This window comes from Motacilla alba, chromosome 13 (genome assembly GCF_015832195.1).
Source record: "Motacilla alba alba isolate MOTALB_02 chromosome 13, Motacilla_alba_V1.0_pri, whole genome shotgun sequence".
Classification (NCBI taxonomy): domain Eukaryota; kingdom Metazoa; phylum Chordata; class Aves; order Passeriformes; family Motacillidae; genus Motacilla; species Motacilla alba.
Genome location: NC_052028.1, coordinates 10,671,576 through 10,686,855, shown reverse-complemented (window position 1 = coordinate 10,686,855; position 15,280 = coordinate 10,671,576). Strand labels below are relative to the sequence as shown.

The 15,280-nt window shown below is 40.5% G+C and overlaps 1 protein-coding gene across 5 annotated transcripts in view; it reads left to right on the top strand.

Moving 5' to 3' along the window:
• Nucleotides 1-7,983, top strand: part of RASGEF1C (RasGEF domain family member 1C) — a 72,624-nt gene extending 64,641 nt beyond the window's left edge. For all 5 annotated transcript variants that reach the window (XM_038150116.1, XM_038150120.1, XM_038150117.1 and 2 more), the window contains 4 exons: nt 153-248; nt 398-521; nt 2,517-2,589; nt 2,985-7,983. In XM_038150116.1, the coding sequence (XP_038006044.1) occupies nt 153-248; nt 398-521; nt 2,517-2,589; nt 2,985-3,009 (318 nt within the window). In that variant the 3' untranslated portion in view covers nt 3,010-7,983. The remainder of the gene's footprint in view (nt 1-152; nt 249-397; nt 522-2,516; nt 2,590-2,984) is intronic.
• Nucleotides 7,984-15,280: the final 7,297 nt, after the last annotated feature.

Here is a 15,280-nt window from a genome sequence, read left to right as displayed (position 1 = left end):
TTTTGCTGGCCTGTAGCTGTACTGCTTTTCAAGTGCACAGCACACTGAAAACTTAATACTTCTTTATTCTCATCTCTCCCAATTGAGTTGTTCTTTCATGCAGAGAAAATACTGAACTGAAAAGATAATGGTATTGTCATTTCTCTCCACAGATTGTGATCCCCTTCTTCAGCCTATTGATCAAAGACATTTATTTTTTGAATGAGGGATGTGCTAATCGCCTTCCAAATGGACACGTCAACTTTGAAGTAAGATCTGAAAAATGTTTTTACCTATCCCATTCTGATAGCTGAGGGACTATCTGAGAGTATTAGCCTGCAATTTTCAGTGCAGACCATCAAACACTAAATATGAGGTAATATTACTATACCTGAGTGGAATGATTTTATGTTTACAGAAATTCCTGGAACTGGCTAAGCAAGTAGGAGAGTTTATAACATGGAAACAAGTGGAGTGTCCATTTGAGCAAGACCCTAACATCATCCACTACTTGCACACTGCTCCCATTTTTACTGAAGATGGTAAGACTGTAAAATCACTCATCACTGAAAAGGTCTCTCTTCATCACTACTAATTAACACCCTGATCCATGCTTTGGTGATCTCTCTCACTGTCACAGCTGTTTCCTGCCTTTCCTGCCAAACAGATTGTTTATGCCCAGTCTATCAATGTGTTTTTGCAATTACAGCCTTCTAGCACATGAAGCTGCTGCCTGATGGCTTTTCTCTTGTCTGTAGCTTCTCTATAAGGTACTGTCTAGGAAGCTGCCATGGTGGCCTTATTTTTTTAATCATGAATTGAGGCCACACAAGCCTGTCATGGGCTCCTGTGAATGTCAGCTGTCCCTTAGCCACTCATTGTGTGATTGATGGAACCAGAGCTAATCTCTTTCACAAACCAACGCTGTCGTCTCTTCAGTAAGCACAGCTCAGGGCGATGGAGCCCAGCTGACCTCCTCCTCCTCTACAGCAATGACACGTTATGTACCGAAAAGAATTTTTTAGAAAACCTTTCCTATTCATTTCAGCTGTAGCCATGAAAGCCCTGTTCTGAAATTCTTTCTCTTGTCTTTTTATACTTTTCTGTCCTCGTCAGTTTGGTGTCCAGCATGTCAGTATGTGTCACTTCATACTGGTTTGTGTCAGCTGCCTCTCTATACATTGTCATGCACAGAATTGTCTATAGCAACCTTCCCAGAAGCTATTCTGGTGGTGGGTTTATTTTTTCTTCATTCTATAGGCAGTTTTCTGTACTAATCCAAGGTAATCAGACCAGACAGCTTTTATTTCATAGACTACTTCAGAAAGCAAAATACTGCTTCCAAAATCCTGCCTAAATCTTAGGAACGACTGCCAAAATAGAATAATTAATATGATTAAAGTAATATGTATCAAAAGGAGATCAGGTGAAGGCATTTCTTCTTGTTTTAGGCTCTAAAGGGACAGAAAATGAAAGTCAGGGTAAAAGTACAGTTTTCAGACTACTGGACTAAAAATGAGTGACCTCAACCCACTAATTGTATGCAGGTTTTCTCCCTCATGTTCTCCCCTATATTCATGCTGCTTTTGTGAAATGCCCTTTGCAGAAGCCACAGGAAACCTCCTCCATTACCCAGGGCAGAGCAGAACGAACTGCCCTGAATAAAAGTTGGGAAGGTATCTGAGAGAGATTCAGCAGTGGCATGTGAAATGCAGCTGTACTGTGCTTGTCACGATGTGGAGGAATGGTCAGCACTTGAATATGAAAAGACAGTGCATTTGTAGCACAGACTTGAATGGTGAACTGGTTCCAGCAGTAAAGAATACAAACATCATGAAACAGTCAAATGAGGAAATGTGTGTGAACACAAATTACAGCCTGTGATTCTGTGAAGACAGTAAGATATTAATGCACTGCCAGCTTTTGCAGAGGAGACTACAATCTAGACTCATTTTGGTGTCATAAAATGCATCCTAAATGTAAAGATTTGCAGGGGGAACAAAAGGACAGATTTATTTTCTTCTTTGGTATCTGTAACTCGCTCTTACCTTGACAGTATTGTGTATGCATTTAAGATACCATGTTCCCATAAGCTTTAAAAAGATTGAGGAACATAAAGTTTTGTTATGTGATGAGAATATCCTTAGTTTTTAAAAGCTTATGTGTTTAGGTGTCAGCTCTCACTGTCTCTTTTTTAAAGTTCATATAACTCTTGAGTAGCAGTGCTGTGATGAAGGAAGTGGGCCCAGATCTCTGTATGCAAAACCAGAGACCATTCAACTGCTTAATATTGTAGTGAGAAAGTCACACTAATGTATTTTAACTCTGGGCTCCTTTACTGTTCCATCAAAATTAACATAACAGCTTTCCAAGGTAGACATGTGAGCTAAACATCACTGTCCCACTGATTACCAGCTACCTGAGGGACCATGAAGTTTTACAATTTCTCTTTCTGTGTGGTACAAAAGGATGTACAAGAATGTAGAGGGATGGGGTTACTGATGCTATTGGAAATAACACATATTTACTGTTTTCAGGTTTGTATCTGGCTTCCTATGAAAGTGAAAGTCCGGAAAACCAGACAGAAAAAGACAGATGGAAATCCTTAAGGTAACCTCTCATTTTATCAGCTCATTTCTAAAGTACCTCCAAACAGCTGCTCTGATACCAAAGCTTGTGAAGTGCAGGTATTTAAGCTGTAACCCCTGAGTGAGGTCTCTTCTGTTTAAAACTAATCTGCAGAGCTGGGGCTGCACTGATAAAAGCTCCTTTTAATCTCAAATTATCCTCCCTGTAAAGAATACCCTCAGCTTGCTGTACCCATGCACAAGCCTGATGCAGATGAAGAATGCTCCAGGTCAGGTGGATATTCCAACAGTTTACAGCTCTTCTAAGAGATGTGAAATGGTTTGATATAAAAGAGAATATGAAGAGAGTGATTAAAACAACCCAAAGCTTTAGATTTGCTTTTTTTTAAAAACTGTCCTTATGTTTTACATTTACAGATCCACTATCTTAGGAAAGACTTGAAGATTGAGAGATTATTGCAGTAGGTCAAGGAAAAGAAATCCGCAAACATTTTGCACTACTGATTCCAAAGATGCCTGTTTGGGATTTAGACAATTTCTTTTGTTTGAGTTTTTTTGTTGGGTTTTTTTGACTGCCTGACATGATGGATGAACTGGATTCATCCACTGAAATCAACAGAACTGTGTGCACAATGATGCTTTTCTAACTATGAGACAGAGAGAGGAAGGACAAACAGATTATTTGTGGCTGTGCCCAAACTGCATCAGGATCACTGTAATTTTGCCTCTGAAGGAAAATGCAAGAAAACCAGGAGCAGGGAGAATCATGGTACTGCAACAGAGAATGGAAAAGTATAAAAAAGGAAAGCAAAAATACACAAGAGTATTTCAGAAGCAGGTGCTTCAGACAGCAGTTCTTTAAACCTTTGAGGATTGTAAAATTAAATCAAAGACAGACAACAGCAATCTGGTTAATTGCTGAATGAAGAAAAAAGAACTTAAGCTTGCATCAGCAGTCCCCCAGCCTTGTTGAACAAAGCACTGACTGCTGCAGGTTGGAGCTTGCAGGAATGAGGACTGACACCGCTCACATACGTCTGTCACATATAGGCCACGTCAGCATGGGAACGTTGTCCTGGCCCCTGACATGGATTTTTAAAAATCCTGACCATGGATTTTTACAGAACAGCCTGGAGTGTGACTCCTGCTTAGTTAATCTTCCCACCACTGTTGTTGCTTTCCTTGCTGTGAATCTGGGCCGGTCTAAGGAGGGCACAGAGGGTTGATGGTGCTGCTTGAAGACACCCCCACCACTTCTGAGGTTGAATGAAGAAGCAAATGACTCTGGACTCAGTTTACCTCTATTTAATGTATGTAGTGTATTCCCTAAACTTATTGATGCCGAGTTGCATCTTTTAAGGGGTTTTCTCACACTCAAAGAAAAAAGGTACTGCATTACCATTTCTATCGGGTTCCAATTAACACAGTACTGTTTATTTTGTAACATGATACTTAGGAGGATGGGGGTTAATTGCTCTGAACTTGGGAACTACATGGTATGCTTTAAGAAGACAAAGGGTTTCAGACTGGAATGAATGCACTAAAGAATTTGTCATTCATGAGCAGATAACCATTTTTGTCTTTTTTACTTTTAGGATGTAAAGTTCACAGTTTCCTTACCGATAACATGAAATAGGGACAATGTCTTGTGTTTAAAGCTGTACAATAATCAAGGTGCTACTGTAATAGATATTAAATTATAATGAACTATATTAGATTCAAAACTAAGCCCTAACAGTAGACTTATTGTTTGTGTGTGGAAGGAATGTTCCTAACTGCCCCAGAAAATATCTCAAAAAGCTTAAATGAAACCTAAATGCCACATAATAATGAACTTTGCATTTTTATTACTGACTTGGTGCTACCTTTCCAGATGTTCCAGTCCTTCTCTCCCTACAACACAAGGACGTAACCCTTTCTTTGAAATCAGTAATAATTTTATTTCAGCACAGAGTGATTCCAAGTGGCTGTGGTGTTTTAAAAATTTGGGTAATCACAAAACCTGGCTGTGTTGGCCTATTCAGCCAGAAAACTGGAACTGTTCCTGCCCTCTGCCAGGCCTCAACGTTGTCCATGCCTGAGTGAGCTGTTGACCTGGGGGCATGGGCAGGCTGGTGTTTTAGGGCAGCAGCCTGGGAATGCTCTGTGTGGTGCACACCATGTTTGATGTGTCTGCAGAGCAGTTCTGTGTTGGGTTACGGCCTGTGGGAGCCCAGTCTGGCTCACTGAATCCACGTGTGCTTGCTGAGCTGAGCAGGACGGATTCTTCTGGATCTGCACACAGGGCTTGAGGCAGAACTTCAGGTCTCCTTTTCCTGTAGATCTATCAGCACATGAATTCAGATTGGGGGACATAAAACTCTAATGTGTTTATTCAAGCTTTGTGTGGAAGAACTAAGTGCAAGGGTGGCGCAGCATCATTGCAGCCACGGAATGATGACTGTTCTGCTGATACTGTGATTCTGCTTTTGTTAATTTTTGTACATGAGCTGAGAGCTATACAGAGAAACTATACACATATAGCTGTTCCTTCAGGCAGAACCATTTCCAAAATGAGGCCATTAAAAGCCTGTTAAATTTCAGATGAATCCAGAGCAATAACCATAAATGTATCTACAACAATGCTAATGTTTAAATGTGTTTCCTAAGTAGTAATTTTTTTCGTACTATCTGCATATTTTTAACAGGCACAGTGTGACTGCACAGTGGAAATAAGGGGGTTTTGCTAACCTGAAACCCAGTGCAGGTGGATAGGCCCTTTCTTAAAACCTGCTTTTTAAAATTGAAATCCTCACTCCCTTTCTGATGAGCCACTAGAGGTTGGCACAGATGAGATTATAAAACCATGACAAATTAATTAAAATATGATTTCTCATTATAATTCCTTATATTTTGGGGTACCTTCCATGAATTTGGGCAATTTTGTGAGTACAAGTTAAATTAGATCTCCTAAAGTTTATCACTGTTGCAAACGAAACCACTTTTGTAGTCCAAAACTCTCAGACCTCAGTGCTCAAAATGGAAGCATAAAGGTCAGATCTAGGTGGTGATTAAGGGCTTAGTGGGACAGTCAGAAGCACTAAATTATTCTTAAGCCTTTATGTAGTCACACATTTAAAAGGTCTTTTTTCAGAGGTGCTAAACATCCTCATCTCTTGGGGAGTAGTGAAGCAATTATTACTTTATAGAGGTGCATGGCACATTAATCTGTAGTGTTTGATCTCCAGAGACATTCACTGCTCTTTACAAAATGACTTGGAGATGAGATGCAAAACAACTTAAAATGAGAAGACAGTGCTTTTTAAAAATGGACTGCAGGAGACCTAGCTTGTCTTCACAGAATTTTGTAGCTGAATCCTGTTTAAACAGAAACAATGTAAGCCTTAAGTTGCAGCTGTCAGTTGCATTTCTAATCGATCTGTAGCCTAACCAGGGTGAACAGCTCCTGGCCGGAGGGGGGTTAGAGCCTTACTTCACCAACAAGCACCAGTACAACTGAAAACAAAGAATGACAACTTGGGCAATAAATTTCTTCTAGAATGTATTAATATTACATGAAAATGAGAGCATATACGTGTCCAATGACCTATTTTTCTTGCTATAAAGGCATAAAGAACTCCTGCCATGATGAAAAGAAAGGATCACTTCCCACCAAGCCCTAAACCACTCTTAAGGTGTGCAGTCATTAGACCAACATCTAGACAAGTTACTTGTAGTAATGTTGTGGCTTTCTAATGCTGCTTCTTTGAGTGGATTCACTCCCTGGCAGCTGCTTGAACTAATGCTACACAGAGAGCAGAGCAAAGCTGGACCTGTAGGTCTGCACTGTTGGTATCAAACCCCTAAGCTGGTAAGATGTGAATATGACACAGTCTTGCAGAAGCATTAACTTAGGTTCTGGTATACAACAGTATTTTTAAAGACCCAAATACATGAAATCACTTCTGCACCTCCTCCAGTGTAATCAGAATGATAGCAAAAGTCCCATTTTTCCATGTCTTGAGTGTGCCATCCTGCAATGCAGAGATAGGTATAAAGCTCAGAAGAAAGCAAGGAGGGAATTGTGTGCCTTCAGCTTTTGTGAAGTCAGTAGATGAACTTGCTCAATGCCTTTCAGAAGACACTTAATTGTACAGTGTTGCCCTCAATTTCACACCCACATTGATCACATTACTAAATTAAAGGTGCATGGATGTAGGGCAGCTGGGCACAACTAAATTTTCAGGGCAAAAACTCGAAATGAGTCAAGCACTCAAGCATTCTGTGCACCAGAGTACCCTGATTAGACTATCATTATTCCCCCTCCTAGGCAGTGAACACAATCCTGTTGTACATCTCTGGAAGCTCCCCATGTGGATAGAGCAAACTGTGATCTCAGCTTCTGCTGAGGTGTTACTTTAAAAAAGTGTGGACAGCTGCTAAAGCACTTCAAATAAGAAACAATTTAAATGTAGAGATGTTTTTCTGAGCTCAAGAACATTTTATGATGTGGTCAGTGGTGATAAGATAATCACTCACTTAAAATTAAGCCTGTCCCTTCCTGATATCTTGGTTATTTCATCATGTTTTATTGCAATAGTATAATGCACCTTTTTTTAAAGCACGTGAGCACTGGTTTGCACATGACTGTAAATCCAGTTTAGAATGGAGCTCAGATCACTGAATATGTAATTGGAATTATCAACCAAAAAGAGATGTTAGTAAAAAAAATAGTTATGCATATCAGTGTAAAAATGTTACACAGTTAACAGTCTCTGGCCTAGCACTGACTGTGTTCCATGGAATGAGACTGATTCCAAGCATAGCAATGTGCCAGAGGAAAAACTCCAATTAATTTTGATGGGCTTTGGAGCAGTCCTGCAATTATTAACTGTAGTACAATTTTTAGTTATTCATAGGTATTAAACTGTACTGCCAGCTGGTGTAGTCTCTGTGCCAGGTGCAACTCTCAGATGGGAGATGCACTTAATAGGGTGAAAGTCCAGCCTTAGCAAAAGTTTTCTTTGACATTGTTGAAATTTCAGCAGCAAATTCAAGGACTAAATCTGATCCAATGAATTAATTCATGTCTGAGAGCAAAATTTGACTTTCTGGCTTTAAGAACCTTTTGCTCTTTTTATACTGGTAGAAATTAGCCATTCTGTCTCAAATTACTCTCTCACTGGAAATTAAACCCCCTTTGATTGTGAACTGATTATTTCCATTGTTGTAGTTGCAGAGTGGGGTTAGGAAGTGACAAGGAAACAAGGAAAAGCCCCTTTGTTACTGCTCAGACTCAACTGTGGGCCAGAGCTGTCCTTTCTTTCGTTCTTTCTAACATCACCTGCGAAGTGGAATTCCCTCTGTAGGTGGTGCAGGGCATTCCTGAAGTGTGGGTACCCAGCTCTCGGGATGGCAGCACAGGCACCAGGGGATGATCCTGAGTGCACATTCACGGCTGAGCCTGCACTCTGGCTTTTCTGGAACACATCCCTTTTGAAGGAAAGTTCTTAGAAGTTCACCTGACGCAAAGCCTACTATGCTTCCTTACCCACCCAACAGAATGATTACGAGAAAATTCTTTGAACTGAAAGAAGTTTTCTCCAGTGGACTTAAAGCAGTGAAGAATTTGTTACTTCAGAGATTTTAAGAGATTTTAAGATCTAAGAAAAATAAGTATTTTAAAAATTATGAGAAATACTTTGATGGTTGTTAACTTTCATATTTCACTGTATGGTGGCAGAGTGGAACAAAATATCTTCTGTTAATACCAATGGCAGCTAGGCAGGCAAAGGCAGGAGAGAATACAGTGAAATACTGGTGCAGAAAATGTTACCAATAATTTTGTTTTAATATTGGCTAGAGTGTGTCCCTTCCCCTGAAACCACTGCTCCCTGCTCTGTGGAACAGCGGAACCGGTTACCTTTTTAGATGGAACAGATCTGAAGTTTTATCTGGTTTGTAACAATTTGTTTTACAATTCTTTCTGCATATTGTCAGATAGGCAAAAAATACTAAGTACACTAAAGCTAATGCTCATACCAGGCATCACATCCTGCATTGTTACGTTATGCCAGTGCAGCTAGGGAGCAAACAGCTTGTATGGCTGGTATTTCATACACTCTGTATGGGGGCAAGACACTCAAACTCAGGCAGCAGCCTCAGCTGCAGAAAGAAGCTAAGTGTGAGTCACTCCTGCCCAGCTCCCCTGCCCTGCTCCGTGGCCAGCACAGGCCGGAGTGCTGTAAATTCAGAGTGGCTTGGACTGCTCACTCCTCCCTTGATGCCTTTCCCTCCACAGAAGTGGTATTTTGCTCCATAAACAGCTCTTGCAAAATGCCAAAGGAACATTTTTCTAGCTCTCTGCCATACAAAGGCTCTGTATTCACACTCCAGATCTGTCATAACAGAATACGAGTCCTTCTCTCTTTTCATCCCCATGGCCTTAAAACTGCCAACCCAGATTAATATTGCAGTGTAGCAATGTTCCCAGGCCTCCTAGAGTGCAGAAGACTTAGGAGTTCAGAGCTCAGGAGTCCTACAACTTACATGTTTTTAAAGGAATCTTCTTTCTAAAAGGTGCAAAGCCCCATCTGATGGAATTTTGAACAGAAAATTACATATTCCAGCTACCTTTCAGAGCAACATAACTTCCTCAGTGAACTATTACTGGTCAGTACTACATCCCCCCTTTCATTATTGAATTATGCTTCTAAAATTCCAGTCATTTTGAAATTAATATATGATGGGTTATTGATGGTCTGTGGGCAAACAGATTATAGAAAATGGGGGCTGTAGTTTAGGCTGTTGACATCATCTGTGTTTCTTTTGCAGCCCAAGCTGGGTTATCACTTACTGTCTGTCCTTGCCTTGAATCAGAAGGAGTTGTTCCAATACAATTGTCCAAATTATTACAACTTAGTGAAAGATGCACACACAGAGCTATTAAATTCAAGTGTTTCAAAGTCTGATTCTTACAAAGGTACAATTACTTCCCTTTGGGGTCTATCTGTAAAAACACCATTATTAATACACAACATAGATGGAAAACAAATTATCCTCTGGGTTCCAGAACTCTTAGCAAGCATTAATAAGCTTATAAAGGTGAAAAATTGGATTTTAAGATTTTTTTTCGCTTTTAGCAACAGTGACTATCAACTATCTTAACTAAACTCCAAGAATGTAGTATTCTAAAACTATTAGAATTATACTATTTAGTCACAGACCTAAAAGCACAGAGTAAAAATGGACAAGCAGAACTATCTTATTTTCAGACTGAGAAATTCAAAGTTTGCATGACAGGCCCAGGGCTACCTGGGAAGCATGTCCTTTCAAAAAATTACCCAAAAAGATATCCAAATTTTAGTTTTACATTTCTTCTGGTGTTAGTCCTTTTTACAGCTGTGCTTAGATAAATGGGAACTAAATTATCACTTAAGGTTTTAAAAATAATCAAGCTAAGAAATAAATATGGCTTAAAAGAGTGGTATGTATTAATCATGTGAGTGATAGCAATGAGGAACTGTGCTTTTCCTGTATCTTTTTCATTAAATTAAAAAATTCATGTTGTGATTAGCATTTTCAGGTCAAATTGAAATCTCTCTACCATAGAATCATAAAATTGTAGAGTCCTTTATGTTGGAAAGGACCTTTAAGATCATCGAGTCCAACTTTTAACCCATCCATAATACTCAAACCATGTAGCTTTGTTAGAAATTCCCAGAATACCAACACTATTAATTGCACAGGCAGGAAACAGTAAAGTTACTTGAAAGTGGCTGTTATGATTTTGTGACTGTACATAGATCTTGCAAAATGTTATTGGTAATATGCATCCTGTAGCCCACATAAACACTGCGAGAATAGCATGGTCATTGTTACGCTTTATAGCTGTTGTGGAAAATGTCTTAACCTGCATTCATGATGATAGTGCCCATCCTACTCCCATGCCTTTTTATACAGTTGTGGTAAGATTGTTATGAAATCCTTTTGTCAGTCATGTTCCAGCTAACTTACCTATGTATAGGATTTATATATTAAACCCCCCTAATTTATACTGTGTTTTAACAGTTTGCCTGAACTGTCTATGGTTTCTAAATTTTGTAATGTGAGTGTCAGATAAGAATAATAATTAAAAAAAAAAAAAAGTCTTGGCTGTGTGGATTTTTTCTTTGATTTTATACATAATAAAGATTTCTACAGGATAGGCTGTGAAGAAAGTCACATTGCTTTGAAACTCCAAAAATACAAAGAGATGTCCCTGACTCTGCACAGCAATTAATGAATATGTGTGTAGGAAGAAACCTGTGGTTTCTGCTCTTTCTCATTTCCACTTTACTGCTTCTCTCTTCATCCTCACACATGAAGTTCAAGCACGTGCACTGCAAGGAGAGGAGACAGATTCACAGTTCCCATAACAAAGTATTTCCCAAATAGGATTTGTAGAATGGAAACTTCATAACAACAGGAGGAAAAAACTGAGACTGGCTCTGAGGATTTTTAGTTTGTTTCTATAAAGCTCTGGTACAACTGATGTTTAAATGTGTTCTTTTAATATTTGTTTTGCTGATGGCAATACAAATAATAAGCTGAGAGGTGCTACTGAGATGAGGGCCCATTTCAGTAACAGTGTACAGCAAGAGACATCATTGGTTCAAGCAGCTTAAAATTCTTATAAATAAAGAAGAAAGAGGCTCAGAGGTGAAACTTGTGTAGACAGAAGTGGTGGAATTCCCTTGATGTAACATTTGGCACCTGCACCATAGTGGTTCTGTGAGTGACTGCTGCTCAGCACAGCTGGTCCAGCCTGCTGTCACCAAGGGAGAACGGCTCGATGTGAGGGTGTCACTGACTCCAAAGCCTGTGGAAATGGATGTGCAGCCTCCTTTCTCAGCAGTGTTCTTACAGTGCCAGAGCTCCTCTTGCCAAAAGGAACTGTTGATCATCTGGCTGAATTTCCTGTAAACTGTGGCTTATCCAGGCTTCCCCATGTGAAGCCCCTAATTCTCTATTAGGCTAAAGCATTTCAATCCTCAGGAGGCCCAGCTGTGCCACAGAGAGTGAGAAAAGTCCACGCTTCAACCACCCCTGTGAGCTTTTCAGTTAAAGGGAGTGGATCAGCTCAGCCCAGCCCAAGGTGAGCCCAGCTGGCCCGTGTATCACCAGAGTGAAACCCAGCCTGCTGGAGGGAACACTCCCTGCTCCGGGTGAGCTGCCAGGGCTCGGTGCCCCCATCGCCCTCAGCACAGCCAGGGCTCGGTGTCCCCATCGCCCTCGGCACAGCCAGGGCTTGGTGTCCCATCACCCTCGGCACAGCCAGGGCTCGGTGTCCCATCAACCTCGGCACAGCCAGGGCTTGGTGTCCCATCACCCTCGGCACAGCCAGGGCTCGGTGTCCCCATGGCCCTCAGCACCGCCAGGGCTCGGTGTCCCATCGCCCTCGGCACAGCCAGGGCTCGGTGCCCCCATCGCCCTCAGCACAGCCAGGGCTCAGTGTCCCATCACTCTCAGCACAGTCAGGGCTCGGTGCCCCATCACCCTCAGCTCAGGACACGCTCAGGGCAGCGCAGCCCATTCCTGTCTGCCACTGGCCCCGGCTCAGGGATTACCTGGCCACAACTTCTCCCCACCAGGGAATGAACACAAGTGCCCAGGCTCACGCAAAGTTTCTGGGTCACTGCTTTTCTAAGAAAAAATTCTAATAACTCCTAAAGAAGGAAAATGTGTCCCTAAGCCATAAACATACCTTGTTCTTTTTCACCTGGCTGAGTATATTTGCATTTTTTCTACTCTACTGCATAATCGGAAAAAAAAAATTAAAAAATCTATTTTAAAATTTTCCTTTATAAAAATAAACTCTTGTGGAATGGAAATGCAACTGTCAGTGGGCTCTCACTTTGCCTTTCTGCTGATCCACACATCCAAGCTCCTATTATCTCTTTGAATTTACATATGCCACAACAATCTGGGACACTGGCTTCCTTGATCAGTAGTTACAGTGATTTGTGAAGTGAATAATACATTTTGCCTGATGTATCTTAGAAATTCTTGTGGTGGTTTTTCCATCCCCATTCAGTTCAGTCCCTTATAAAGAGACAGTATTGTCATTACTCTGTCCCTGAGCTCCCAAGCAAAGACACAGCTGCTCCCACACAGTCAGGGGAACCTAAGAAAATCTCTCTGTCAGAGTAAAAATCAAACCATGGAACTGCAGAAATCCATAAACAGCTAAAGGCAAAGCACAAATGCTAATCAGCCACCCTCTGACACTAGAGGGAGGAAAAACAAAAGCAATACATCTGTAATTAAAAGAAAGCAAACCCAGCACTGGAATTATTGAAAGTAATTTTTGGCTCTGCTTCTGAGTTTTTCTGAGGCTTTGGGCAAGGCTGACAATCCTTGCTTTAAATTTTGTATCCAAACAATTAAAAAAAAAATCGTATCCAAACAATGAGAAAACTCTATAAGATCTATATCTCCTGAAGAGCTGTGTGAGGATGGATCACCTCCTGTTGCAAAACATTTGAAAGAGGGACCTTACAAAATTGCATTTTGCAGCAAATGGCTTGAATGTATCTTTTCATACACTCACAAATGTGTCCCAGCAGCACAGTAACACTGAATTGTAATGTACTCTGCTGTACAGAGCAATCTAAAACATAGTTGCATTGTGTGTTGCTCACTCCACAAGCTGTGCACGCATTTGGCACTGCAAGTCTAATTAAAGAAGGATATCTCTCACATAAACAAACGTAAATACCATAAGGGCTGACAGCAGAAGTGGCTGTAACTGCACTCAAGTGAATTTCCTGAGTTTTGTAACTGAATTTCTCTAGTGTGATTCTTCATTGTTCTTCACCCGATTCCTGACTTTAAAATGGCCATTTCTAGAGGGACTGTCACTTTGTGCTACCTAGCCTGGTCATGGGCAGCAAATTTCTCCTGACTTTATCCTTCTCTGAGACACCACCTAAATTCCAGCTGACATTCCTCCACTGCTGTGTCTCCACTGCCACCTCCTGAACAGGAAGGAAAATGAACTTCTTCCAATTCTGCTTTTCTTTTGAAGAGGGGGTCTGCAGAGGGTCAGCAGAAAGGCAGAGGGGGTTTTGAAAGCACTTTGTTCAGCACCCAGAGCAGGAGCTGAAACTGCTTTGCAATCTGTCTAGAGAGGCTACGTTCTATAAAATCCATTGAAAGGCTTTTACTTCAGAGGGAAATTTCTTTATGTATGTTTGATATGAAGGTGGTTCAACGTTTATACACTGCTTTTCTTCTTTACAAGTCAAATTTTTCACTTCTGATAGGTGTATTCCTCTTTCAACTGTCAGCTGAAAGCCTCTGACTGAAACTAGTAAATTTTTACAGCTCCCATTCATTCTGTTTTCACAATGCACAACAGTTATTTTAACCTTCTCTATTCCAGGCTGAAAATCCTTATTCCTAACAGGACAGAAGCAAACTATCCTAGAACCAAAATTTTCCTGCTTCCAAAGGTAGTCAGTTCTGAGAGTCTCTTCTGCATTAATTTCCTTCTTTCCTATTAAATGTAATTTGCCAAAATTGTCCCTGAACTGCTACACCCTGTTAGAGGCCCTGTCATCCATTTATAAGACGAGAGGAAATTAGCAAAGGTAAAACCCAGTAAATACTTAGAAAAGGCACCAAGGCAAGAAAGGCAGATCCTGTCTCATGCCATCTTCTCTGCCCTGCCAGGAATACCTGCCACTGGTTCATCATCAGCCTTCCAGCAAGAAACTTTCCATAAAATCCAGATGATCTTCCTAGACACACCTCTTGGATTAAGAAATTAGAGGAAAGTTGTAATTATGTGGTACAGTTGGCTAATATCAGGTACATGGATATTTTCTGCCTCTTCACAGGTGCATGTTCACTGTCTGTAAATTTAATTTCATGCTTCTATCTTTTTGCTGCTGCTTGCAGTCTGAGAGAATTCCTCCGACAGTATCAGTGGATGTTGGGAAAACTTTTAATGCTTGGCAGATATTACTAGTTTTTTATAAATAATAACCAATCATTCAGGTGCTAAATGGGAAACAGTGAAGCAATGGCCCCAAAGCCATATTTGGCATTAACAGATTTGGTATACAACATGAATTATGAGGTTAAAAGATTTTTTTAAAATACAGGGGGCAACAAACAGGTGTCAGTGTTCTGTATCATAGTTTCTCTTCTTTAAAAAAAGAAGAAAAAGAAACAAGAAAAAAAAACCAAGAAGAGGAACAGGATTTCCACTCTAGTGCAAACCAGGTTTAAATGGTTATCTCACTCTTATTGGCGAATGAATTTTAATGACAATTTTAAAACCACAAATGTTCTCATTTTAGAGCAATTTACTAATGTTATGGGGACTGACATTAAAAAGACAACAGCACTCATTAAATTCTAAGTACATTATACCTTAGCTAGTCTGAATTTTGCTTCAGATGCAAAACCTTGCTATATTAGAGGTAACACTTGCTAAAATTATTCTGGGAAAGAGCCACTACGTTCAGGAATTTTTCAATTTACCCATTAACCTTCAGAGATTGTGATTTTCCCCAGATAAAACATCGTGAGCTCCTAAACCTGAACCTCGCGTTTCAGTCCGACTTTTCCCTATTTTGGGGTGCGCTTTTCTTTACTTTGCAACAATCTCTTTGGGCTTATTGAATTCTTCCTGAGGGCGGGAGGAGTTTTTGGTTTGCCGGTGCAGTCCAGCCGTGACCCCGCGG